Consider the following 27,271-nt stretch of genomic DNA (forward strand, 5'->3'; position numbering starts at 1 on the left):
GCTGTGCAGTCAACATAGTATATAGGGGCCCTGACTACATCTAGAAGCAACAAAGACTAATCTAGTGACCTAAAACTTTGAGGAATACTAGGGACAACAATTTTGTGATTTAAATGAAAGCAGGAAACAACCTTAGGGACAAAGGAGGGCTTGGTGCGAAGAAAATATTTATGCAACTAACATATGTAGGCCTTTGAATTTGCAAGGGGTGCACAACTGGTGGTATATGTAGGAAACATTGCAAAGCTTTACCAACATATAATGGTGCATTCAGATTTCTCAAATGAAAATAGAACATTTACCCTCATACTTGGTGATTCCACTTTGTTACATGACTTATTATAAACATGTTCCACAAGAATCACCCTTTTCATGCTAATTGAACTTGTATATTAAAAGGAATAATGTTGTACTGTAAAATGCAAAGGGTATTCGATGTCATGTTGGTTGCTTTCAAAGTACTTAGCTTCTACATTAGGCAAAATATATCCAATTATAAAAGAATATTTTGTAAAATATATTGTTATCATAGACACACTATGTAATCTGTGTGCACCACATATAAATGTAGGTTATACAAAGCCCACTTTTCCAACCTTATATCACCTGTGTCCAATAGTATTACCTGCTAGAATGCAAGCAGTTTCCTTGTATCAGTAAGCAAAATGCTATATAACTGCCAACCTGTGCCCTTTGTTCATAGAAAAAACATATCTTGTTTCTAAAGAGGGTGTTCATGTCTAGAACATACCCACTGTGCTTATCGGGAACTGGAAACTGCATTTTCCCAACCTATATTAAGGTGTATATGCATATATTCACACATTTGCATGTCTATGCATAGCTGTGCCCATAAGTAATATATGGATTTTGTAAGTAATCCACTATTCTGTAATAAAAGAATATTAGAAGACATATTGGAATTCCTTGACCTGTATAAGAGCACTAGGATTTTATGTTTTTAGATTTTAAGTAGGGGGTTCTACATCTCTGTATATATCCACATATGTGAAAGTTGCCAGTGGGTAGAATATTGGTAATCCACTTATGCAGACTGGAGGCTGCTATGATTATCGCTCCCAAAGTGGGCAGAATTATCCTATATAAGCGGACTGCAAAATTCATGGAAAGGTATACAATTCCAAACGAATACACATTAAGTTCTGGATCAATTAGAAAGTATAAAAAGTAATATTTACACTGAATTCTCACTATAAGTTACATGAGCAACGACATTTTCAAAAACGTTCTTATACACAAGAGCATACTTACTGGATATAAATATACTCACTCTTTTTATGTCATCTAACGTGTGTATTTCTGGGGAAAGTCCTCCATGGACACAAAGAAACTGTTGATTTAAAAGTGCAGCTAAAGGAAGACAATCAAATGCTTCCATACAGGCTTCGTATACCCTCTCTGAATATTTTATTTTACCTAAAGAGAAAACGCATTGTTCAGTACTAAAATCACTGGTAAGTATTTATATTGTTAAACATTAAACAAAGTAATGCGGTTAATTCAGTTTTCTCTTACTCTTCAAACGATAGGCTTCGGTGATACTACTCAGTGCTGCATTAATAGGCCACTGGTCACGTGTGGTTGTGGCAGGGAATACAATCATTGGCAATATAGTAACAGGATCTTAAGTATCATGATGGGTTTGTTTTGTTTTTTACTAAATGGATAAGAAATAGGAGGAAATGTAGGAAAGTATGTCCTTGTTCATCATCCATTTTGAGAGTCATCAGGAGCAGGCTAATTTGTGTTTCTTCACAGATACCCTGTAAGCTCCATACTACTGTATGCAGCTGCTTCAATTGTCAGATGGGTCCATCAGTAAATGGTAGCAAATAATAAATCACAGACACAGCATTTAGACGCAAAAAATCTGCATGCCTTGGGTCACTATTCCCAATATATAGAATAAAACATTTTGAAAAAACAAGGGATTTATGATAGATTATGTATTTGAGGAAAACTAACTGCAATGCTGATGAATCCCAAAGTTAATCAAGTGATTTATTTGCACAAAGTCTGCTAAGAATGAATGCATAGTCAATAAAGTGTGACTCAACTTATCTTAAACAAACAAAAAAAAGATGTTTACTTACATTCTTGCTTAAAAGTGAAATATTCTGTAAGGTGCCTGCATTCGTGATTGCCTCTCAAAAGGAAGAGCGTATTGGGGTACAGAATCTTCAGGACCCATAAATACAACACACACTGTAATTATGAAAAAGGGAAATAAACAATCTAGCTCCTTGACTAAAAATATGTTGGGACTTATTTTAGTATTATATAAATGTATATATAAAAAAGGAACACAAAACCCCCAGTGGGGTTTTAGTCTCACATAGGGGAAAAAACTTCCTTAACTCTAAAAATGCCAATTGAACATATTCCAAGGATCCACCATGCCCATAATGTTCTCTACTAATTATAGCTACATAATCCATTTTTAAATTATCTTAGTGAATTTGCCATCACCACCTCATGAGGTGGAAAGAAGGAATTTCACAGCTTAAACAACCCTTACAGTAAAGAACCTCTTCCTATGCCAATGGTGAAACCTTCCTTCTTCCATTTGTAACTAAAGACAACTTGTCCTGTTTGGTTCATGGTTCAAAACGTTCTTTAGACAAATCTTGCAGCAGCTGTTTTCTGTGAACAAGTATCCCTTTTCCATCCCCATTTACGCCTACTGTATTCCATTTAATGTGTAAGTAGCAAAGATGGCATTTCAAACAAACTAAAAAGTAGTACATTCTCTACAGTAGTGATGCCAACTTAGACAGGCTGTGTAAATATTAAATGCCATACAATAAAAGCTAGACTGTGTTAATACCAACGTAACAGCAAATGTAAGGGCCAAATGCTCCAGTTAGACACTTTTACTTCAAGTGACTAGATCAGTCACTGTGGCAAGTAGATTGCTCAGTTAAATACAACAGGCCAGTTGTAAATGTCAAAATTCTCTGTTAAACGCTGCACATTCCACAGAAGGGTTTCAATGTTTTTAAACACTTCAATATAAAGGCATACTTTATTTTTTTTTTTAAAAAAAAAAAGATTCATATGGTGTTGAATTCACAAGAAAAACACAGAAAATAAGAACCAAAACTATATTTTTACTGATCTAGAAGACACGGTAAAGCTGAATTTAAATACATCTAAAATAAATGAAATAATGTTTGAAATTATAGTTGCATAGAAAAGATCATTTACCTCTATGCTAAAATAACCTCTGTCTACATAGTCCCCCAAGAAGAGGTATCTTGTGCTAGCTGGCGATCCTCCCACTTCAAACAACTTCATCAAGTCGAAAAACTGACCATGAATATCACCACAAACTAGGATAAAAAACAGAATGGAATCATTAAAAAAAAAAAAAAAAAATTACTTTGCAACATTCTAAGTAATCCGAACAACAATGAGTATATTCTCTGACAAATTAATTTGTGTAAATGTTTTCACAGCTTATAACAACACATTACAACAGCCTGTACACCCTTACTTATAATGCACCCACCTGCAGCCTAAAATGTGTTAATCCACAAACATTGAATTTTACCAATTTTCACTAAAAGTAGTTTGGAGTAGGTCCCTCCTACGGGACACCCATTTGCTGTACATAGCTAGGCCTTGGCAGACATATAATAAAGTGCTCTGCAGATGTCATTTGGTGCTATGCATGTCTCTGGAGTAGGAGAGATGTGATTCAGCGCTGCAAAGGAAAGTAGGTTTCTGGCTGCATGAATGAGAACCATTAACACTGGTTTCCACCATTTAAAGTTCTCAAGCATCAGATACTGTTATTATGGCCTACTTAAATGGCATTATGGAAAACCTTGGTGAGGACATCAGTGGTATTTCTGATAAACAAAGAACAACATTTCTGGCCACTGCGGTCTAGGGACTAATTCTTGGTAGACGAACAAGGGAGGGGACATCTAAAGAAAGCTTTATGTGCACAGGAAATAGACGCTAATGGGTAGGATGACTAGCAGTTTATTCTTGGATTTATTTTCACAGAGGTCTTGAAGAGCAATGTGTTAAATGTGTGTATCAAAACACAATAGGCAAGAAACTATATCAATTTACTAGGAGTGTGCACACATACAAATATAACTATTTATTTTGCAGGTACACCAAGTGTATAAGTTTCTACTGTTTTACTTTTACACAGACTAGAACATGACAAGCAACAGGTTACAGGAGCTCATTGCCCTGTTTCAAACAGGTAGCGCATTTTTATGTTTTATTAAGATATAATGAAGAGCACTCCTGCTTGGAAAATTTCTGTATATAGCTACTGCTTCTCTTAAGAAAATACAGAATATCCTGCCATTGGGGAGTGCAAATAACTCTGTGTAGTGTACTAGAGCAGAACTATATAAAACCAGTATGCAATAGTTGTAATGGAGTGAATATGGAACAATGTGGCACAAAAGTAAAAAGTGTAAAATATTAATATCAATTAAAATCCTTAATGCCCATAGGAAAATCAGCAGAACGAAAACCAAAAACAATGATTAAATAGATAAATAAATAAATAGTGGCAACTAAAAATGGGAGGGGGGGGGCGGGGGGAGAAAAAATATATATAACAAAAAGAAAGATTATATATAAGGGCTATAAACATCACCCGTTGCATTGTAAGCATTGGTCATTTTATCATATTTTTACACCTTTACAGTCTACACTTATCCGCTGCATTTAAATTAGGTTCAGTCTGTCTTTTCTCTCTATTTTTTTTTAAAAAAATTCCCTCTTTTTAATTGCTACTATTTATTTTTGTTAAATATATTTTATTAGGAAGTATTTCAACATTTTTACAAGATGAAGTCAAAATTACATTAAACGTTCATCAAGTAAAAGAGTATTAAAGGAAGCAGAGAGAAAAAGAACAAGGTAAGGAGAGACAAAGAGGAGCGAGATAAGGAAGGAGAAAGGAGGAAGGGTGGAAGCAAGGAAATGTTAGTAGGGAAGGTTTAGGGTGGGATGGGGAAGTTGCCTTGCCTGGCACCTGGGAGAACATTGTGTGTCCTGCGTATAGTCTAAAGTTACTACTAAAAGCTTTGGTCTCCATGCTAAGCGGATTATGGCTGGACCGTTCCTTGTGAGGAGAGCCAAGGGCTCCAAATGGTGCAGAATTTGCTGAGACGGGCATTGATGATGCTTGTGATGTGTTCACAGTGATAGGTCTGCCAAATTCTATGTATTATTTCAGGTAGGACAGGGGTTTCAAGTTGTTTCCACTTTACTGCTATGGCACATTTGGTGGCATGGAGGATGCGACTCGCAAGCGCCGACATAAACTTATCCGTATCAGATATGGGTCTGTGTAGGAGTGAATCGAAGGGACAGGAAGGGAGTTGTAAAGAGGTGACTGAGGAAATTGTGAACCTTTTTCCAGAATCTTGCGACCTTAGGGCAGGACCACCAAATATGGTGGAATGAACCATCTTGCCCGCAAAACCTCCAACAGTGGTTAGAGGCGTCAGGATATATGGCCTAGTCGGGTGGGGACCAGATGCCATCTATATAATAGTCTGTAGGAGTTCTCCTTAGTACGTACACAGATGGAGCTCTTAGCAACTGGTGCCCTGATCTTAGACCAAACATCCACTTCCAACGCTACCCCTAGGTCTTCCTCCCACTTCAGCGAATAGCGGTCCTTGACAGGTTGACTATGTGCCACCAAAAGGCAATAAAAAGTGGAGATTGAGCCAGTTGGAAGGGATTTACTCCTACAGAAAGATTCTAGATGTGTAAATTGATATATCAACCTGAATGCTGGAATAGAGTGGTAAAGATGTCGCAGTTGAAGGTATTGAAAAAATAACGGGCATGTCGAATATCGTATCTCCGTCAAAGGTCCACAAACTCAGGGAATATACGCATAGGAACTATGTCTGTCAGATACTGAAGTCCTCGACGTGACTAGTGTTGAAAGGACGATTGTTGTTGTCGTCAGGGAGAGAGCAGGTTGTTCCATAGTGGAAACATAATGTCAGGGTTCTGTATCAATTGGAATGTGCATGTGCAGTAGTCCCACAGTTGAAGGTAAAAGCGTGTGAAGGATAGTAGGAGGCAGAGTGGCGGGTGGTACTCAATGGATATCCATAGTAGAGTGTAAGGTGAGTAGTTGTAAAAGGTTGGCTTCAATGTTGACCCATAGTCTTTTGAAGTATAGGGAATGGAAGAGAACCAGTTGAGTGAGGCGAGTAGTTACATATGGGCAGTAGCTTAATATAGATTTTGAGCTTAGGGTATTTTTGGTGTTGGGTTGTAAGAGCCTGTATTTGGGTTTCCAAACTAAGAATCGCCTGTTGGTGGGGGGGGGGGTTTGTGTGGTTTAATAGTGGGGGTAATATCTTCTCGGTCACTGTCCGTTTGAAAGTCTAGGAGAGCTTGTTGAATTGTGCCGTTATCCTTTATCAGAAACAAATGGTCATTTAGTCTCCATCGAAAACATGGTGTGAAGGGCGGCAGAACGTCAAGATGCAACATGATAGCTGAGTAATCCGACCAGGAAACTGGTGTAATGAACGGTGACTTCAGGAATCGCGTTGTGTGAGCGTCTACAAAAAAACATATCTAACTTGGGAGTACATGCACTGCGGTACTGAGTAGTGTGTATAGATTCTATCATTTGAAAATAGTACCCGTCATTTATCACAGAGACTGGCTTGGGTAAGCAAAGTATTTAATTTGCTTACCCAAGCAGTTTGAGTGCCGCGCGATATGGGTTGTGATCAATCTAAGTGTATATTTAAGATGGTATTTAAGTCTCCTATTAGTATTCTACTAAACTCTGTTCGAGAGAATCTGGCAAAGAAGTGCGTGAAAATAAAAAAAGAGTTCTGTGAGGTGTTAGGAGCATATACTGTTGCTAGAGTGATAGGTGTTTGTAGTAGAGAACCAGTTAGGATGTTAAATCGTCCCTGAGAGTCTGCATAGGAAGAGTCAATTGTCAATGGGAGGAAATGGTGGAGGAGGATGGTTGTACCCTTAACCTTACGAGGAGATGTAGAATGGTATACCTGAGGGTATGCCTTACAGTGTAGATTTGGATGCGTATGCTGAAAATGTGTTTCTTGAAGCATAACAATCTGCTGAGAGTGTTGCTTTAGATATTGGAACAATTCTGTGGAGTGTAGAAACCATTAAGGGTAATGGTGAGAATGGACAGGGTCATGTCTGGCACCAATGGAAGCAAAACCAAGAAAAATCGCAGCCATAGAAGAGAGGTAGTGGAAGGACAAGCTAGAGCGGGGAAGGTGGGGGAGAGGTGGGGAGGGTTAGTAAGGGGTTAGGAGAAAGGAGGAGGAAAAGACAGCCTGAATGGCAGGGTGTGCCTTCCAAAAACCGAAGCCAATACATCCTGTGTACTTGGGGAATGTGGGGGTTGGTTGTTTATCTAAGGGGACACTGTGTTGGGGAAGGAAATCCAGCATCTTACCAATAAATGAACATATGAGTATGTCGTATAAGACAAGCAGAATATTCACTTGAGTTGTGTACCTTGTAGACAAGCCTATCATCTTAGAATAAAAAAAACAAACAAGGACAACAGTACTGCATCGTCTACGAAAACTAAGTATACTTGTCTCTCAAAGTGGATTCTGCAGCAGAACTTTTCACTTCGTCGAACATTTGAGGATTTTCCGTATACCCTAGGTTGAGCCTAGGGGCTACAAAGTGTATAAACGTTTGTTCAAGTCTATTATGTGTGTGTCCATGAAGCCTTGGGGGCTGTTGGTCTTGTAGTTTCCGTGGTAGTTGTAGGCAGGGTCGAGGGTACCAGTATTCCTAAAGATTGCAGAAGAGCCAATCCTTTTTCTGGCGTCCTGATCTTGTGGGACTGGCCATCGTGGACTACTAGTAAATGAAACGGGAACCCCTACCGGTATCGAGTTTTATAATCACGTAGAGACTTTGTGATCGCAGCAAGTTCACGTCTCTTTTGTAGTGTTGAAGAAGCAAGATCTTGGTCGACCTGGAAATCAGTCCCATCAAAAGCGAGCGAAGTGGCTGCACGAGTGGCTGAGATGAATTGTTCCTTAGATTTATAATATAATAGTGAAATCGAACAATGACGTATCTAGGTGGTTGATTCAGTGGAGGGTTTAAGTCTCAAGACATGATCTGTTTAGACATCTAGTGCAGTGGCATCTGGGAGGTAGTGAGAGACTAATTCCTCCAGGTATTTAGGTAGTAAGTCGTTCTCTATTGTTTCAGAAATGTTTTGAATGCGGATATCGTTCCACCTGGTCCTGTTTTCAATATCTTCTAGATGGTCCATAAACGACTCCAAAAGCTCCTAAGGCATTAAGGAAGTAGTAAGGTCAACCTTTTAGTCTGCTTCCAAGTGCACAGTTACAAAATCATGATTGTGAGTAAGCAGCTTCTGTATTGCCGTGTGATGGTCACTGGATAGTAGTGGAGACTCAGCTATAGAGAATAGATGTTGTTTAATCCAGTGTCTGTGTCATAGGCTGGTCTGTACACTAAGCTTGTTTGTATATTATCTCAGATAAATGCAGGTCTCAAGGATATGGCACTGCAATGATATAAAAGCACTCCCAGCGATGGTGTGTTAGTCACCAGGAATCCTGTGTGGTAGGAAGCACTGGAGCTTGTGCATAAGCGGCATGTAGCGGTGGTGTTGTCACTACACCACCTTATTCCCCCCTCCTCAGCACTGTCTTGTGTTAGATTGAGTGGCAGTGAAATAGGTAACAAGCAGTGTGTATTAGGTCTCCTCTGCGGAGTTCAGGAAGGGAAGTTATGGTAGGTATCGAGATTTTTTAGGCCGCCCACAACTGAGCCCTTTACTGACCTGGGGTAGAGGTTTGGTCCGTGAGAAAAGTAAATTGTGTTGGGATCACTGTGCTTGTAGCAGAGTTGGTGCTGTTTGCAGAGTGGTGCCGCCCGAACCTGCGGAACTGCGTTGTCTTTCCACCAGAAGTGAGGCAGCAGGGGCATAGTGTTCACTCGTTGCCAGTGTCCAGGACCAGAAGTAGGCTTGTGTAATGGGTTATTCAGCCGTGCTGTGCTCTTGAGATGGGAAGCGCTCACCAACAGGGTTGGCCCGGCCAGCAGGGGGTCCAGAAGTCTGTTAGCAGGTAGGGCTGGATGGTAGTCGGGCGCGGTCCGGAGCCAGGAGAGTCCAGGGGAGGATCGTGTATCAATCGGCTCCCTTCTGGCAATCTGCGTCGAGATATAGTGGTAGCGAGGAGCCAACTGGAGGTCAATGCAGGATCAGGAAGCCTGTTTTTTTCCTCGGGCTCAGCTCCTGCGTGGTCGGTGGTCCCCCCTGCGTCCCCAGGATGACAAGGGAGAACAGAGGTGGGAAAGTGTGGAAAAATCTCAGAGGATTAGTAGGGATTGCTTGCTCGTTGTCAGGAGCTTCGGACAATCGTGTGTGTTCAGTATGGGGCTCAAGCCACGCAACGATTTATTTTATCACTGTTTTTTGTTCTGCTCATTAGAGATTTTAAGTGATATAGTTTATATTTTACACTTTTTACCACCATGTTCTATATTCACTCCTACATTACAACTATTGCATACTGGTTTTAGCATTTTCTGTACTAGTACACTTCACTGAGTAATTTTGGCTCCCTAACTACTATATTAATGTTTTATTGTTAATTAGCATAAATCAGCAGCTATTTATATAGCGCCACTAATTCCGCAGCGCTGTACAGAGAACACACTCACATCAGTCCCTTACAGTCCAAATTCCCTAACATACACACGCAGAGAGAGACTAGGGTTAAGTTGATAGCAGACAATTAACCTACCAGTATAATTAAGACGACTAATACACTATATTCCACAAAAATACGTTTTCAGATTCCCATCTAGTGTATACAACCATAGCACCTATTATATCTCCTTTCTTTAATCTACATTGTAAGACTGTTTATATATATATATATATATATATATACATTAGTATTTATTCTGCAGGGTTTTCTTCCCATTATAAATTGTTTTTAATATAGTATCTGTTGTGTGACTTTATTGGAGTTTGGAGACATGATTATATTTTCCACATTATGATTCAACTGTACTCCAATTCAGTCCAAATCATTTGGGTTATCTACATAGCATTCCTAAATTATAACCAGTTTATTAGGATACACCAATATTACTAAAGTTCATCACAAACTATTTGCTGTGTATTGACTCTCTAAGTATGATATCTAATGTGTGTGTTACTCCGTAACAGATGGATAGCAGAAAAGAAAAACAGTATATTTAGTTTGTATTGCTTCACTTTTCTTAAGAATTATATTAAATTCAAATTCGCCTATAACCGATAAAAGCTATTCCATTAACGAAATAAAGATGATAGTCTTACATACATAATCTTCTCGATGTTGGACCATAGTGTACACTGCACAAAAGAATGTGTCTACAAGTCTTTCTGATGTATCTATCCAGCTAAAAGATGAATTTTGATCAGCAGTTACCAGAACTGATGAAGACCCCCTCTATACTTATCAGCAGGTTCACAACACAGCCGACATTCGTGTGTTTACCACACAACTGGACACAATTGTTACTTTTGTTATAGTATAATTTTAGTAGGGGAAAAAAAATTGAATTTTTATACTTGCATAAAAATCTGTTTCTCCTAGTCCATTGGGCACATAATGGCGAACATAATTTGAACTCCTATTGAGGCTTCATCTCACTGCTTTTTTGGCAAGTGCAATTACAACTCAGTTTATATACAAATTCTTTTACACAAAGTGAACACTATATATATATATATATATTTTTTCTCACATTTGCGCAACTTCCAGATCAGAGATTTATTCCATCAGGAAGAACATCTCCAAGAAGGCACTTTCTTTACCCCTACTGAGTGTTGCATTGGGAGAAAAGAGTGATTGCTTGTTAAAAGCTTGAATTCACCATCACAGGGCACACACAACACATCACAACTATACACAGAATAATCTTACACAGTGTATGCGGCTTGTTTTTCTTATTTTACATGGTTTAACATGGAGAAGTTAAGAAGACCATTTTTATTTCATTAAATGCATAGTTCTCATGGGATATTGGCAAATTTAAATTCAATTTAATTATTCATAAGCATAAACCATCCGTACAATACACACTACTTTTTTATGGGTTGCACCTGCTGTGGTGTACACACACACTTTAGGAAGAAACCTGTGGCTTCTTCTATCTACAGGCTGTAATTTTTGAACTCCTATTTGGTTTGATACAGTTTGTTTTAATCATTTTAAGCAATTTGCAATAAATAAAGTCAATCCGTTAAACATTATCTGTGTGAGCTCGCTCGGTCACTATGCGCTTCTTTATGTATGGTATAGTTCCACCAAAAGTAATCATTAACAACCATTTGCTGACAAGGCTCTTTATCGCACAGGTAACTTATTTTCTTTTTATTTACTTCCGTACTTGAGGGTGACTGAACACTCCCGAGTGCAGGACCATCATTGGTAGCCTAAGAGCCATGTGAAGTGGTAGTAGAATGAATCGGTTCCTGACCATTTGATTCCCAGCACACTGCGAACGTAATGCCCTAATTGTGAAATTGCAAAGCACTTCTGCATTATGTGGCAGGAGAATGCTGGGTAAACTGGTGATTTTCTCCCCAAAACACTTCCGTTTACCCTCATAATTGAACTTCAACAGTGTTAAAGCAAGTTAGCCATTATCTATAGGCAGACAAGAACTCCTACATACTAGAGGAAACATAACTAATCTTAAGGAGGAGTAATGTTTGTTAAAATGATTGAAATATATATCAATGTATAACAGTCACTTGAAACATGGCTGACACTGGATCTATTCAAAAGGCAAAGCTTTGTTCAGGTGTCAAATATATCTATTGTTCCCAGAGCTTACAATTTCATTAACAGGTATACTGAAGTTGTGACTGTTGCTGCTTATGAAATGAGGCACCATAAAAAAAAAAAGACAGGTTATGTAAAATGTAAAAAATAATAGCTTTAAGATAACTTAAAATAAAAATGTCAAAATAAATAATGTGGCATGTGTGTCCACAGGTGTGTCACAACATCAAGAAAGTTGGTAACCACTTCTTTACAGAAAACGGACATTTTATAAACTACTTAGGGGAATGCATCTTTGTCTTGCATCACTTATGGAGAGAAGTGCCAGAGTGTGGGCCATTGGCTCATCAGTCACCTTTGTCACAGAAATGCTCTGCAAATACTGCAGATTCACACAGCGTGGATACAGTAAAGCATGTCCATCACAAACACTTTACAAGTAGAAAAATGAAACCTACTGTTCTCTAATGCTCCACTTTAAACTCCCAATAACTCTCTTTAAAACAGATGTCCACCCCAACATACATTTTCTAAAGGTAGCCCTGACACGCAGGTTCACAGTATCCTGGATAAACATTTCCTTTAATATCACTTGATAAACTTACAAAGAGGCAGTGTATTGTAAATAGAAAAAAAAAGTGATTAAATCTAAGCCACTTTCCATATCAAAAAAACATGCACTTCAGGTGTTCCTTTAAGATTTATGCTCTTCGCACTGATTATATATATATATATATACACACACACACACCAAGATGTATTTACCTTACCAACCCATCTGTGATTTTTTATTTTCTATCCTGTTCATGCCCTTTTGGAGACAGAGTCACCAGAACTGTACAGACTCGAGGTGAGATGGTACCAAACACCTATAAGTGGCAATGTAACCTCCCTCTTCCTACTACTGATACCAGTATTCTACTGGCTTTTCCCACAACTTGCTTACCTACATATCTTCTGAAACTTTAATTTTAAGGTCCTTTATATTTGTTGTTCATACCATCACCATTCCTACTGTATTCTGCATATGGATGTGTTGTGCCCTACAAGCATTATTTTATGTTTTGTTTGTAACTAAGGGCAATTTAAAAACAAAGAAACAAAAAGAAAAACCCAATTATGCTCCTTAAAATATGTCTAAAAATCAAAGACGCTAGTAAGAAAAAACAAGCCAATCTACATATTTAGTAAACGTTGCAGAATGGCATATACAAGCCATAATTTAAAGTTGTCTGCAGGTGGAAAGCCCCTTTAAGCTATTCAGCACATGTCGCAAAACCAGTGAGCAAGCCTTAATTATTTAGCACTATATAAAGTCATAATGGTCACCAGTGCTTGATATTGGAAAACTTGACAACACGTCACCTGTAATAGGTGCTTCAACTTCTATCATGGTCTTCTCTCGTCGTAAAATTGCAGCACCCTCATTAATGATCCTAAGCGCGATTTCTTCATCTACCCGGCCTTCTTTTATTAAGTGGTTCTTCAAAATATCCACTCTGGGCTTCCCGTCAGTGTCAAATACTTCTTCGGATGTTAATCGGTGTGTTGGGGGAAAAGGGACAGCTACAAATAGAAAACATAATTAATGTCAAGTAACAAGTATATGAGAACACAAAAAACCCTTAATTCATAGAACACCAAAACACACATGAAACAATATACACAGTACTAACATAACCAAATATAACTCAAAAATATGATTTAACTTGGAGCTGTTGGAAACAGAGATGAAGTTAAAATAATGCCTTGGAACTATATGTACCTTATAAGTGCTAGTTGCAGTCTGTGGATAATATGTAACAAAATAATTATTATGGATAATGAAATACCAGAGGTTGTCCAACTTTAAATTCTGCGGCAACAATATTCAGTACATTCTTTGTAAACATAATATAAACCTAGGTAGCTTTACTCTTTGTATTTATCTTTACACTGCTACGAAATACTTTTAGGTTCTCTCTCTGTACAGGCTATTTACAACCATATCTAACTAGAACATATTTAATTAAAGCCCACAAAGTAGAATACGTGCTCCCATCATGTATAAAAAATTTCCACGACAAACTATGCATCCTAATTATAGAGAAATTATGCCAATACCTACACCAACATTTGACACCTTTTATCGCAATGTTACCACACAGGGGTAGCAGAAAATCGTTAGGTAGGACTTGCTGACCATTTTGTATAAACACTTATACAAAATGATGCACTGTAATTGACTGCCTTTTATGTATTATTTATTAGATTAAGTTATGAATTCAATGTAATTAGTAGATGGAAATGTTGCAGTCAACTAGTGTTTAAAATAATTTCTTGTCCCAAAAAATAAACCAAAGAGAATACTGGTTATAATCCAAAGACCATGTTACATAGATGTGCATCTTCATACCCTAAAGCTGAAAGGCCTCTTACCATTAACTAAGTGTGCTAGTCCACCAAATTTAACAATATTGGTTAATGAAGTATAGAGCCTTATCTTGCAAATTAGCAGGTAACCCACAAAACTTGCACATTAACTCATATCAGCTTCTACACTTGTAGAACAAGTTGAATATTTAAAAGTTAATTTCACATAGTGTACATACTGAAAATAAGCAAAAATAGAAATGACAAGATCCTGTTTACAACTGCTATACCCTGCCCCAAGCTATAATAAACACCAGTGTTCTCCCCAGCACCTATTTCCCGGGTGCTCCACCTGGCTGTTTTTACTTGCCACACATCTCCCCTATTAGAACAGACTATGTGAGCACTACAGCCAGCAGCTTAGATCACTGACCATCAATCTGACCAGTCCTGGCAGGTGTAGGCAATAACCTCCAACATTTTACAATATTATTACAAAGTAATACAACTGACCCCCCATCCACGCACTTGTTAATGCCACCGGGATGGCAAAACTGTCTGGGGAGAAAATTGCACACCTCTTATTATTGGTGCTGGAAATACTACTTTCCATATCTTGCAAGTAAACACTTTAGAATAACATCTAATAGATTAGATACGCCAAGCAAACATCCCATGTTTTATTCACTTTGATTTTTAGATTTAGCTAGCTTCTTTAAATAGAAACTATCTGATGTAATGTAAAATAAACAGCTATTACAATTTTTAACAAACTTGTCATTCAATTTGTCATCCTGCAGAATTAAAATGCAAATGCAAATTGACTTATAAGAGTACATGTACACAAATTGCAAGCAGAACCAGAATAAAACTAATTAAACACAACATCAAGCTGTCTGTATACAAACACAAGTTATTTGGGAATATTTACAGTTTTTTGTTTTTAAAAGAAGGCACTCAATGAGTGTCAGGTGCTGATTAGTTAATTACTTTAACTGTCTTATTGTTGACATCAGATAAGCATATGTGATCTGGGTTAAGTAACAAATATGCACAAAGAATCCACAGTATGCTCTGGGACAGTGTGTGTTTTGAGTTATTTTGAATAACCTGTGGCAAGGGTAGCAAGATTAGACTACAGTGCAGTTACCTGCAATATGCTTCACATTCTCACCAAGCATAAGGAATATTCACCATAAGTCAGCGAAATCTGGTCTATACTGTTTTCACCTAAAGATTTTGTTCTGCCCAGAATTCCTAGACCTAAGATATACGATAAACACTGGGAGACCCCAGCTGTTTTTTAGAGTTTGAGATTTTTACCCCATTTGGACCAAGACAGCTCAATAAAAAACAATCAGGGGGGAATTCAATTCTCAGCAGTATTTTTTTTTTTTTTTAACATCATGGTAAAGTGGGCTTAACATGGTTTTCACTCATTCTAGAACACGTTAACTTTACCTCTTATTCAAATCTATTTTTAACGCACCGTTTTGTTAGCGAAAACAGTGCCATCGCGGAGATGTAGATGATCCATTGAAAGTATAGGGAGGGAGGGGAGAAGTGTTAAAAGCTATTCAAATCTTTTTAATGCGGTGCAGTAAACTGTCAAATCTCCAGTTTTATCTTGCAACTCTCATGGCTGTGCAAAAAATTAAACACATAACAAAACTATTGAAATCATGTAATAATGTAAAAACAAAAGAAAAAATTTTGCTTCTCAGTAAAGCATAACATTTAGCATGTAAAAAAATAAAATAAATAAACACAATCACTACTTAATATATGTATGTATTAATGTGTTTTGTCAGGGTACAGATAGTTGTATAGTAAAAAAAAAAAAAAAAAAAAAAAAAAAAGTATTCTTATTATAAAATAGAAGGTTGTACAAATATATGCCAATGTATTTTTTTAATTCTAGATGACTACGTTAAACCCTCACCTTCACTCCCCTAAAAATTCGCAAGCACCAATAGTTAAAATTGAATAGCACGATTTTGTACGCTGCAGTACCTAAAAACCGTCGCGCCCGTGGGTCAAAACCCCACGTGGATTTAAATTTTTTAACGCTGCAGAAAAAAAATTCAAAAAATACTGCAGTCAATTGAATTTTATTCAATGATACATTATTTAAATAATTTGTGGTAATGGACATCAGTCTTACGGACCACTATCCATTACACAGGGATAAAGGCAACATCCCTGCACTAACCTGCCCAGGCCTGGTTGTCACGATTGCTGGAGTTTTCAACTGTGGAAAAACGCTGAGTTTATTTGCATGATTTCTAAGATTCCTCTAACACATCCAAATGCTGGATGTGGTAGAGGAAAATTATAACTGCATTTTGCAGTTATAATTTATTCGGGTAAAACACCATCAGCAGATGATCTCTAATGAAAATCATTTCTGTCACAATCTCTAGAAAAATTGAATGGAGGTTTATGGTAACAAAAGCAATTTTCACTAAAAATCCCTGTGAAAGAAATGCCTGGGTGCCACCAGCCAAACTTGCAGATATAGGTGCCTCATAGCTACCCGAGCTCTGCCATTTTCACTTTATGGCAAACTACTGCCTACTGTGTCAATGATCCATCATCAGTTTCTTTTATAAAGGCTGTTTTCTGTTTATGAGCACAGCATTTATGGATTACACAGGGCTCAGTTTATGAACATGCACTGCAAATTCAGTTTAAATTTATTACTAAATCAGAGCTGTACAAATGCTTGGAGCTTCATTGCCAATTCACCTAAAATAAAACTAGAAATCTGCTGTTGGCACATGGTTATATTGATGTCAATAAATGCACATTTTACATGACTGCTTAATAGATACTGCTGTCTCCTTAATTCTAAATGTTTTGTCCATCCCTGGACTTCTATATAGCTGACCCAATTGGTTGGAATTGGCAAAAATTATCACCATTTAGCAGTGTGAAAATTCAAAAAGGCATAGTTCTCTTTGTAATCCTGGTAAAAAGTTCAACCCTAAAAACAGCCAGTCATACAAAGAAGTACACTACATGGCCAATAGTATGTGGACACACACACATCACAACCATATGTGCATGTTCAACATGTCAGTCCAAAACCATAGGAATTATTATGGAGATGGTCTCCCTTTTGCTGCTATAACAGCCTCCATTCTTTATTGAAAGGCTTTCCGTTAGATTTTTAAACATGGCTGCAGGGATTTGCATACATTGAACCCATAAGAGCATTAGTGAGTTTGGGAACGGATATGGGCAATAAGATTGCGTTCCAAATTATCCCAAAGGTGTTCGATGGGTTTGAGGTCAAAGCTCTGTTTAGTCAAGTTCTTCAACACCGCAGTCAGGAAACCATATCTTCATGGCCCTCATTTTGTGCACGGGAGCTGAAACAAAAGGATCATACTGTTGCCAAAAAGCTGTAAACACACAATTCTATTGAATGTCAACTGTATGATGTAGCAATAAGACTTCCTTTCACTGGAACTGATAAACAGCGCAGACCACCAAACGTAAGTTAGTAGTACGCTTTCAGGTAGGTAGAATTCTCCTGGCATCTACTAGTTGAAGTGCAATTCATCACTCCAGAGAAGGCGTTTCCACTGGTCCAGAGTCCAATGGTGGTGTGCATTACACCAGTAGACGATTAGCATTGCACAATGTGATCTGAGGCTTGTGTGCAGCTGCTCAGCAATGAAAACCCAATCCATGACGTTCTTGTGCCGACGTTGCTTCTAGAGGCAATTTGACCTCAACTGCAACACTCATTAGCAAGTTCCAGTCTATTTTTTTGTATTAAAAGCTTCAGGACCAGTCCTGTTCTGTGAGCTTGTGTGGCCTACCACTTTGTGGCTGAGCTACTGTTGCTCCTAGACTGTTTGACCTCACAATATCAGCATTTACTGTTGACTGGGGCATCTCCTGAAGGGCAGAAATTTGCCAAACTGACTTGTTGGAAAGGTGGCCTATGACAAGGCCACGTTAAGAACCACTGAGCTTGTCAGTTCGACCCATTCTACTGCTAATATTGACAACCAATGACATATCAGACACAATTATTAGAAGGGGGGTCCACATACGTTTGACCATGTATTTATAGATTTAGTACTCCCATGAGTTAAAAAAAAATCTTAGCTTATAAGAAAAAAGACTCAAGTATTGCTTAACCCTGACACAACCTGTCCAGATATGGTAATTCACCCCAAATACAAAATTGGAAAATGAGGGAGCAAATACCCAAAGTATAAAAATGACCCACTGCTATTGTAATTGGATTTGTAGCAACAACAAAAAAACTGAATATTATCCCAAATATGCCCTCAGGAAGGTGCATAGGCTGCTATATAGTGCCATAAACTGGCCCACAGGTTACAATCTTATCATTCAATCAATTTATATCTTGAATTGTTGAAGCAATAGCAATGTTTGTGGGTGAAAAATGATTATAGACGTCCAAATCAATCGATAATCCAATAGTTTTCAGTGGAACAATTAACTCTAAAGATGATTGGTTCTAAAATGACTGGTGTGCATATTTTAACAATGCAGTTAAAGTCTGTGGACATGTTACAAGATAAAAATTGTAATATGCTTGAAGCATTTACTTTTTTGATTAATCAATGATTACAAATGATTAAATTGTAATGTGTGTTATACAATTGAGACACCCATAAGTGTATTAATACAATTGTTAATCTGGAAACAAAAAGATGCATCTGTAGCCAAATATAGGATCATGCTATATGAAGGGTAAAACCTAAAACAAATAGTTGTTCATATTTATCATTAAGTTATGGTTATCACAGATCATAAGCTTGAAAAAGTAAGCAGTTGTCAACTGTACTTTGTGACTAGCCGTCAGTAATATATATTAAGTCCTGGCAAACTAAACATGTATGCTGACAGGTACATCACTGGGACGGTGGGTTTCATTATGACCAGTGCACATAAACAATCTGTATGTTCTACCCATGTTTGTGGTGGTTTCCTCCCACAGCCCAAAAACTTCCTGGTAGATTAATTGGCTTCTGACTAAATTGACCCTAGTCTGTGTTTATTTGACAGAGAATTTAGACTGTAAGCTCCACTGGAGCAGTGACTGATGTGAATGATTAAAAATTCTCTGAAAAGTGCAGCACAATAAGTCAGTGATATAGAAAGGATAATACTACAGATCAGTGGCTCCCATAGACACTGATTGTATTAGGGAGTTTCTTGATATTCGTAATAACTAGCAAGAACTTTGAAGAACCTTAGGCAGTTATTTTTTCATGCAGTTTTGCCATGTTCATCAGCACCAAAGAGAGAAAGCAAAACTATAAGAAAAGGAAAAGCTAAAGTATAAGACTGAGGTATAGCCCTACCCAATATAAGCTCAAGAAATGCGCTAATATTAGCAAATACTTATATTTTGTCTAATATCTGCATATTGAAATACTATCTTAGTCTTTACAAAATGAAGTCCCTTCATCCATTTTCTATGTTCAAAATAAATGTTATAGGCCAAGGAAAGTGCTTGGTAATGAGCAAATGGCAAAGCAAAATAGAAGGGTGTGGCTCATCATAGAGAGGTCTTTGCTTACCTTAAAAGGGTGTGACTTTACATAGAAATATTGCATAATAGGCACACTGCTCAAATTACAAGGAAACATGGTAATAGGCCAGTTTGGACAATGTGGCTGTTACCTAGAAGACTTCAAGTCAAACGATAAGACCTAAGAATTCAGCATTACTCCACATTTGCATGTATCTGCCTTCATTAAGAGTGTGTGTGTATATATATATATATATATATATATATATATATACATACATACATACACCCCATGTTGGGCAAATGTAATTAAACATGCTACCTTCATTTAGTGGTACAACTGTACTACCAGTCTCTTTGTTACACCTCATTCGAATTAGCTATTGGTGGGGGGGGGGGGGGTAGGGAGGGGAACGCATTGAGTTAATGTACACTTTAAAATCTCATACTTGCTCAGTTTGTTGCAGGGGAAACAGAGGGATGTCTTGCAACCCGGACATTGGCATAGATTTAACACAAACCTGAATGCTCCAGATTGAACTGTCAAAAGTTCTGCTTTTATACAAAGATGGTAGCTGTTCCTGATAATCAAATAATGTAGGACAGTTGAGTAGTCGCACCTTCTTTATTCTATGGAAGCAGTATGGGTATATTTAATTTTAAACACCAGCATTCCTCATGTTGGATTGTTTTTTTGTTGTATAAATAATGACAAAGTAAAAATTGTTGTGGGCTATTTCTCACATTGAGGACTAGATATATATATTTCACTATCTCCATCCCTATGAAACGTAACTACAAATAATTTAAGTGATGGTGGCAGAAAACATCCCACATTGGTTGACTGTAAGGAGTATTTAAAAGTGTTAACATTTTACAATGCACTGAGTGTTTATCAATGTATGAAAATCACATTAAAAGGAGGATAGGTGTTAACACTCCAGGTTCAAAAACTTTTTTGGGCAAGTGAAATAGGCTACCTATAGAACTACCATTTTATATGCTGCTACCAGATTTATCTAATGTATACTCTATTTACATCTGAATAATCTTACTCGAAGAGTATGGATATTTTCATTTCCTTTTTATTTTCAGCTAGTAAAATGGACTAGACTGCAACAATTTTTTAAGATATGTTACAGTGACTCTAATAGCACCCTATTTTCCTATACGTTTTATTTAAATATCAACCTACTACTCACATTCAGAAATATACATGTCAAAATTTCCATACATTGACAGAGTTTTAGCCATGTGATATTGTATTTACATTTGCAGTGTAGCCAAGTGCAAACTATAATTCTTGGTTATTAGTCATTTTGTGCAAAAGATGACTAAAAAGTGGTTGGCTGTAGTGGGCTTAAATGAGATTACCGACAGGAAATCTGCTGTGCGTAGGAAATATCTTCCCAACAATCAAATCATTAGCTCAAATATTTTAATTCCGATAAGCTCCTGAAACCTTTACTTATATATTGCAAATGCCATTACTATCACTTTTATAAACTCATATTCTAAGTTTTGTGGTCCTTAACTACTTACAGACATGCCCACCTTAAAACAGTGTTGTGATGACTTGTAGAACGACAGGCAAAAATGGTGTCAGTGCTCTTTTGTTACTGACAGCCAGAGGATTCAGACAGTGTGCCAGCAATCATCTCATTCGGTTCTTGGCACGAAGAGGACAGTACATAGCGTTCAAAGTGAACACTATGTGCTGCTTGATCATTTGTAGAGGAAAACCTGTGACATCACAGCAGTGATATCACAAGGACAACTCCAAGTAAAAGACAGCGCATAAGTGCCTTTATCAAACACTGTCTTCTGCCTAAATGCTTTAGTGCTGTCAAAAGAGTCTACCCATCAAACAAACCAGGATATCCCCTTAAAATAAAATAAAAAAACAAGAAAATAAAATGTGAAAAAAATGAACATGTGCATTTACAGCCCTATCACTCATTCAAATTTACAATGAACACCACATAAATGGCACTGCCATACAGGTGATCTAGCGGATTACAACTTTAGATAAATTTATGGGCACTAACTGTTACAAAAGGCGGAATCTTGAAAGGTGGTTTTCTGATTTTATTTATAGAATGGGGTTAAAGATATTTATTCCAATATGCTATCAGAGTAGTCCTATATCTCTGTAAAAACAAAAACAAAAGCTATTCCCAACAAAGCAAATAATCCTTATACCTAAACACATATGCTCTGGCCACAAAGTAGTCAAGCCCAAAAAATGCTGAATGAATGATTACTTAACATCCATGCATTATTTAACCAGATTCGCTGTGGTGCCTCAGCAGTCCAATGGTCCCGCGCTGAATGGGACTTTTAGAACATGTGAGTACCCCTGTGTATGCAGCCAATGTCAGGTGGAATGTAAGTAATGTTTTGTAAATCTCCTCAAACTCTACCCAAAACAATTTTATTTTGCTTGGAGTGGAGTTATCTTTAAAAGTATATAAGTGAGAGATGAACTAAAAAGTCATGGTTCTTTACATATACAAAGCTACAAGTAGGGCAAAATCATCTAGACTTGAACAGAGTTGGTCATATGTAAAGTCCTTTATTATTTTGGGGGAATCTGACAATGTGAGAGGCAGGAAATAGAAATGTTCTACCTGTATGTGTTATTACAGAAGTGGCTGTAAATTTTTTATATTAAACTTTCAAATGAATGTGTTTTTTTGGTACATCGTAATTCTTAGGACACTTGCCAAGTCTCAAAAGTGGCCTCAAAACCTCCCCTATATCTCATTATCAAAGACAATTGACGTGACTGTCTGTAAAATGCCAAAGTAAGCAACATGTAAAAAAATCAATGTCATCAAAATCGAAGTGTTCCCGCCAGAACATTTTGCCAGCCGGGTGGCATTAACAAGTAGCCGGGTGTGGGCAGTTGTAATACTTTGTAACAATACAGAAAAAATTTAGGGGGGTGGTCAGACTGGTTGCCAGTGGTCTAACACACACTGCTAGCTGTAATGCTCACAGTGCCTTTTCTAATAGGAAAAACAATGGTTTGTTCTATTATATAACAGGACTTGTTAGACTCCAGAAGCCAGATGGCAAGTAAACACAGCTGGGTGGAGCACCTGGGAAATAGGTGCTGGGGAGAACACTGAATCTGTATCTATAAATGTAATTTCTGAAGCCTTATAAAAGTCTAAAAGACTATTTGAGGTAGTGGAAAGCATAACTATGATGTAAAGCAGTAATGGGCAACAGGCAGCCCTAGGTACACATGTGGCCCTCCAAGCCTTCACCTATGACCTCCAGCTCCTTCCTGCATTATTTTCAGATTTCTTTGTAATACTTTTTGAAATGCCTGCTGATGTGTTATTACAGATAGGTGTTCTGTAATTAAATGATTGAGATAACGTGCAGCCCTTTTAAAGTTTAGAGTACCGCCTGTAACTGATCTAAAATGTGCCCATAACTATTTTGTGGGCACAATCAATATTCAGTCTATCACTTTACTTGAAACTTGTATCTTTGTGCATCATGCCTCACTGATGTTACTAGTCCTTAGACAGCTGATCTAATATTTATGAATTAGGAAGTCACAAAGTGTCTGCCTCAACTTTGGTCAGGCACACTTTAGGGGCAGGAATAGCACATTCTCAAAAAACAAATACAAACAGATTATACAAATTGTACTCTTTCAAAGATCAAGCTTCTAAAACACCTAGTATAGCATGCTTTTTTATGACATCTCATAGTTTCAATTTATGAAACTTCAAACATACAATGCCAAATACGTAAATCAAGCATCAGATACTTCTGTGGTACATGTCCTGTGCCCTGGTAAGACAAATGATCTGCCTAGTTTACTCAGTAGATAACTTAAATGTTATGTCACTAGACATCTGTCAAAAATAGATTATGGTATTCTTGAACTTTTGTAACCAGCTACAAGAGATTTTCCACATTAAATTGTATTTTGCCCTAGACAAGAACAATACTTTGCTGGTGGACCCTTAACCAAGACCCTCTCCATTCATTGCCTTCAGTAGTGTCCTGACAGTCACAGACTGCTGATCACCTTAGGGATGGCTCAGGTGTCTACCAAACTGGAGAGATCCAACATAGCAGCTGTAAATGAGAACCAGTGCTTCTCTAATAATTGATATTAGATATAAGAGAAAGGTTAGATCAAAACAAAATTTAAAGTGGAAAACCGCTTTAAAAACTACAGGAAAAAAACAAGTTGTATGGTTTCAGATTTTTAGAAATGCTTGAATTGCCAGTCTGGCTTATAAATGGGCTGCTCCAGCAAAATGATTACGAGCTACTTTGAGTTCCTTAGGCGGCAGTACAAATAGTTCTGGCAGAATCAACAGAAGTCCACCAACACTACACATAAGTGGTAAACTTTTGCAATTAATACACTATGACGATTATTTCTACCCAATTGTCAGCCACGTCACTCTTCCCAAACAAGAACACATTGCACTATGAAATCGCTGCCGAATACAACACTAACCACTGATATGTACTAAGGATCCACAGCTGTTTGCAGGCACCACAGAAAAAAATCCAAGCTATTTTAAGGAGCTACAATGTAAAAATAGCATTACCATTTGTTAGTATTCCCAATTTGGGGAAGTACATAAAAATATATTTTTTTGTTGTTGATAATTAAACTATGATGATGCACTATAAATATTTCACACTGAAATCTTAGATCTAAACCTTGTTAATCATGTCATTGTTTTAAGTTTGTGTATATGTAACCATAAGCGGACACAAAAAAACAACACATTTTGAGAAGTTATTTGCTCATAAAATGTGTATTTTTTTTGATGTTGTCTGATCTATGTAAGATAAAGCAAGAAATAATATAAAAAACTGGTCACTTTACAGCTTAAGTTCCCTGTGGATGTCCTTCCAGGATTTCAGTACAATGTAAATGTCTTCCTATGCACACACTGTAACTTTCAGATTTTGTATCTTGTATACCTTGTATTGCTTGACCATTCAAAATAAAGAATTATAAAAAAAAAAAAATGTGTATTTTGCTATGCACTAATATAATCCTTAAATTCAGACACCAAACACAACTTAGCTGCAGCTTCAAGGTGAGCTAAGTCGTAAACACTACTCTAGAAACTAGTCATTCTGATTTAAAAAGAAATGCTGCAACCACTCATACTGCAAACTTACATATAGCACAGTTTTCACAAATAATGAAACTGTCACCCATTTTTAGTTATAATCACTCAATAGCACACAGAACACTATTGGAGTTTAAAAATGCTACTTAAAAAATGTAGCTCCAAAGTAGGAGCAGATAGATCACCAAATGAATCATCTTTTTTAAGATTATTTCATAGACCAGGACACTGTACATAATATTAAATTATAGATTTTGCAAACTACATATGTACTCCAAATGAGAAAAGAATGATGTTTGTGTCATGTACATATTATGTTAACCTTATGACATGCAAACGAATTTACCACAAATAATGAAACTGATCAATACTACTCCAGCCAAGACTAGCAAAAATAATATAAGAATACTTGTTTTAATAATATCACTCAATGATTAAAACGCTTATGTCAATATTATTTTTCTACAATATCACAAAATAAAAACAAACACACACAAGTCACATGAGCTAACCAGGAACTCCAATTCTTCAAGCCTTCCTGCACCCAAACATTGACAGCTCCTAAATCAATGCAGTGATGTAGCCATTACAACCACATGAGGGAAAAAGAATCTGTACTCCCCGCAATCTGTCAATATCCAATTTCCACTGTAGCTTTACCAATAACATATGCAGGAATCCCTCCTGCATGGGAATTACTCAGACTGCACGATCCACCACTACACAACAATATAAGCATCCCAATATCTTACATAGATCTTCTATTATTATAACCCATTCACCAGAGCAGCTCCACTGGTAGTAGTGTGGCCAAATGCACAAACGTGTAATAAACAGACAAACACATAACAGATACAGAAATACGAATATATCCAAATAGTGCTATGCGGGCTAAAAACGCACTGACCCACTGGTTGCCATGACTAGTCTGCATGCCGTGTGTACATGTATACATGTGTGGGTTAACCCCTACAGTGCCCGGGAGGTCAGCTTCCTCTGACAGGCCAGGTTCTCTGGAGCTGATATCATATAATGGCTCATGGGGGGGTTCCAGGAAGCTTGGCGAGGCTGCAGGCCGACAGATCCGTCTCCCCACTTCGGTTATAGCTATCAGCTGCGGAGCCGCCATCTTTATTATCGCTGAGGAGGAGGGAGACACCGAGACCTGTCATACGGACAACCCGGGGAGGGGTCCGGGCTTCCCCCCCCCCCGGGAGAGTGGACAAGGGGTGCAGAGGACAGACGGGGGGTGTCAGACCGACACAAACAGACTCACATTTAACCGCCCGCTCGGTGGTGGAGTGTTTACCGTCCTTGGTGGACATGGTTCGGGCTGGGGTAGCTGCGGGGGCCGCTCCCTGCTCTCGGTGACTCCGCTGCGGCCTCCTCCTCCTGGCGGCTCTGGACTGTCAGGAAGGGAGGGGAAGGGGAGGGCAGAAGCGGGGGCACAGCTAGAGGCTGACGGTAGCGGCTGCTGGCAACATGGCGGCGGCAGCGCAGACTCTGCGGCTCACACACGGCGCGGGAAGGGGGATGTCCCGACCCAGCATGCACCGCGCTGACTGCCCCCTCACACTGTAGGTGGCGGCGGAGGCTCAGCCGGGAGGAGCTGGGGACAGAGGCTACGGTGTCTACATGCAATGACACACACGCATGTAGTGCATATTAATGCCAATATACCTGCGAGCTTCTTTCTTGGTTCAACTCAAGTTACTATACAAGTGTATCATGTTATTCTACAGCTTAGATCGAAAGCCATAGACTGACATTGCTGCTTGCAGTGGTGTTTACTCTGAATGTCCCTAAACTCAGTTCACAACTAGCTAAAACCTATTTAATAAATAACCTAAGGATGAACAATATGGGGTTAATTGTATCGCTGCACTAAACGTTATTAGGATAAATTTAAAAAGGCTTTCTGAGCTGCAAGCAAAAAGCTAGCGCTGAAACTATCGTAATAACGGTACCGTAATAGCTGTAATAATGCGCAGGCAGCGTTATTTTTTACAGAAATGCGGCCAATTGAATTCCCCCCTAAAATTCCAAAATGCAAACAAATTATCGATAATCAGGATATATATATGTGTGAATATGGAAACGCACTGCTCCTCACCTTTATGAATACACACAAATACATTTTGGAAAATGTTTGCAAATTACACTTTTCTTTACTTGGCTACTCCTACTTACTAGAATTTCCTCCTTTCTTGGGCTTATTTTGTTTGGTTTAGTTAGGTTTATTATATGGCAGTTACTATTTATAATGGCCTTTGTTATTCCAAATTGACTCGATTTGCTATCCATTCGTTTTATTTGCGCTTTGAGGCATATTCAAATCTGCAATGTTGCGGTACCTTTTTACTGTAAAAAATCCAAACATCACGACTAATTGAATATGCCCCTTAGTGTTAAATTAATAG

The 27,271-nt window shown here is 37.9% G+C and overlaps 1 protein-coding gene across 9 annotated transcripts in view; it reads right to left on the bottom strand.

Annotated features, from left to right (window-relative positions):
* The window catches only part of PPP3CB (protein phosphatase 3 catalytic subunit beta), a 46,162-nt gene extending 19,762 nt beyond the window's left edge, over positions 1-26,400 (bottom strand). For 3 of the 9 annotated variants that reach the window (XM_075216531.1, XM_075216535.1, XM_075216532.1), the window contains exons 1-5: positions 26,128-26,399; positions 13,218-13,418; positions 3,229-3,353; positions 2,115-2,226; positions 1,292-1,437 (exon numbers count right to left, since the gene is read on the bottom strand). In XM_075216531.1, the coding sequence (XP_075072632.1) occupies positions 1,292-1,437; positions 2,115-2,226; positions 3,229-3,353; positions 13,218-13,418; positions 26,128-26,176 (633 nt within the window). In that variant the 5' untranslated portion in view covers positions 26,177-26,399. Of the gene's footprint in view, positions 1-1,291; positions 1,438-2,114; positions 2,227-3,228; positions 3,354-13,217; positions 13,419-13,617; positions 13,639-25,758; positions 26,078-26,127 lie in introns of those variants that run through there. The other 6 variants (XM_075216530.1, XM_075216529.1, XM_075216537.1 and 3 more) reach the window with 5 other exon arrangements.
* Positions 26,401-27,271: the final 871 nt, after the last annotated feature.

This window comes from Mixophyes fleayi, chromosome 6 (genome assembly GCF_038048845.1).
Source record: "Mixophyes fleayi isolate aMixFle1 chromosome 6, aMixFle1.hap1, whole genome shotgun sequence".
NCBI lineage: Eukaryota > Metazoa > Chordata > Amphibia > Anura > Limnodynastidae > Mixophyes > Mixophyes fleayi.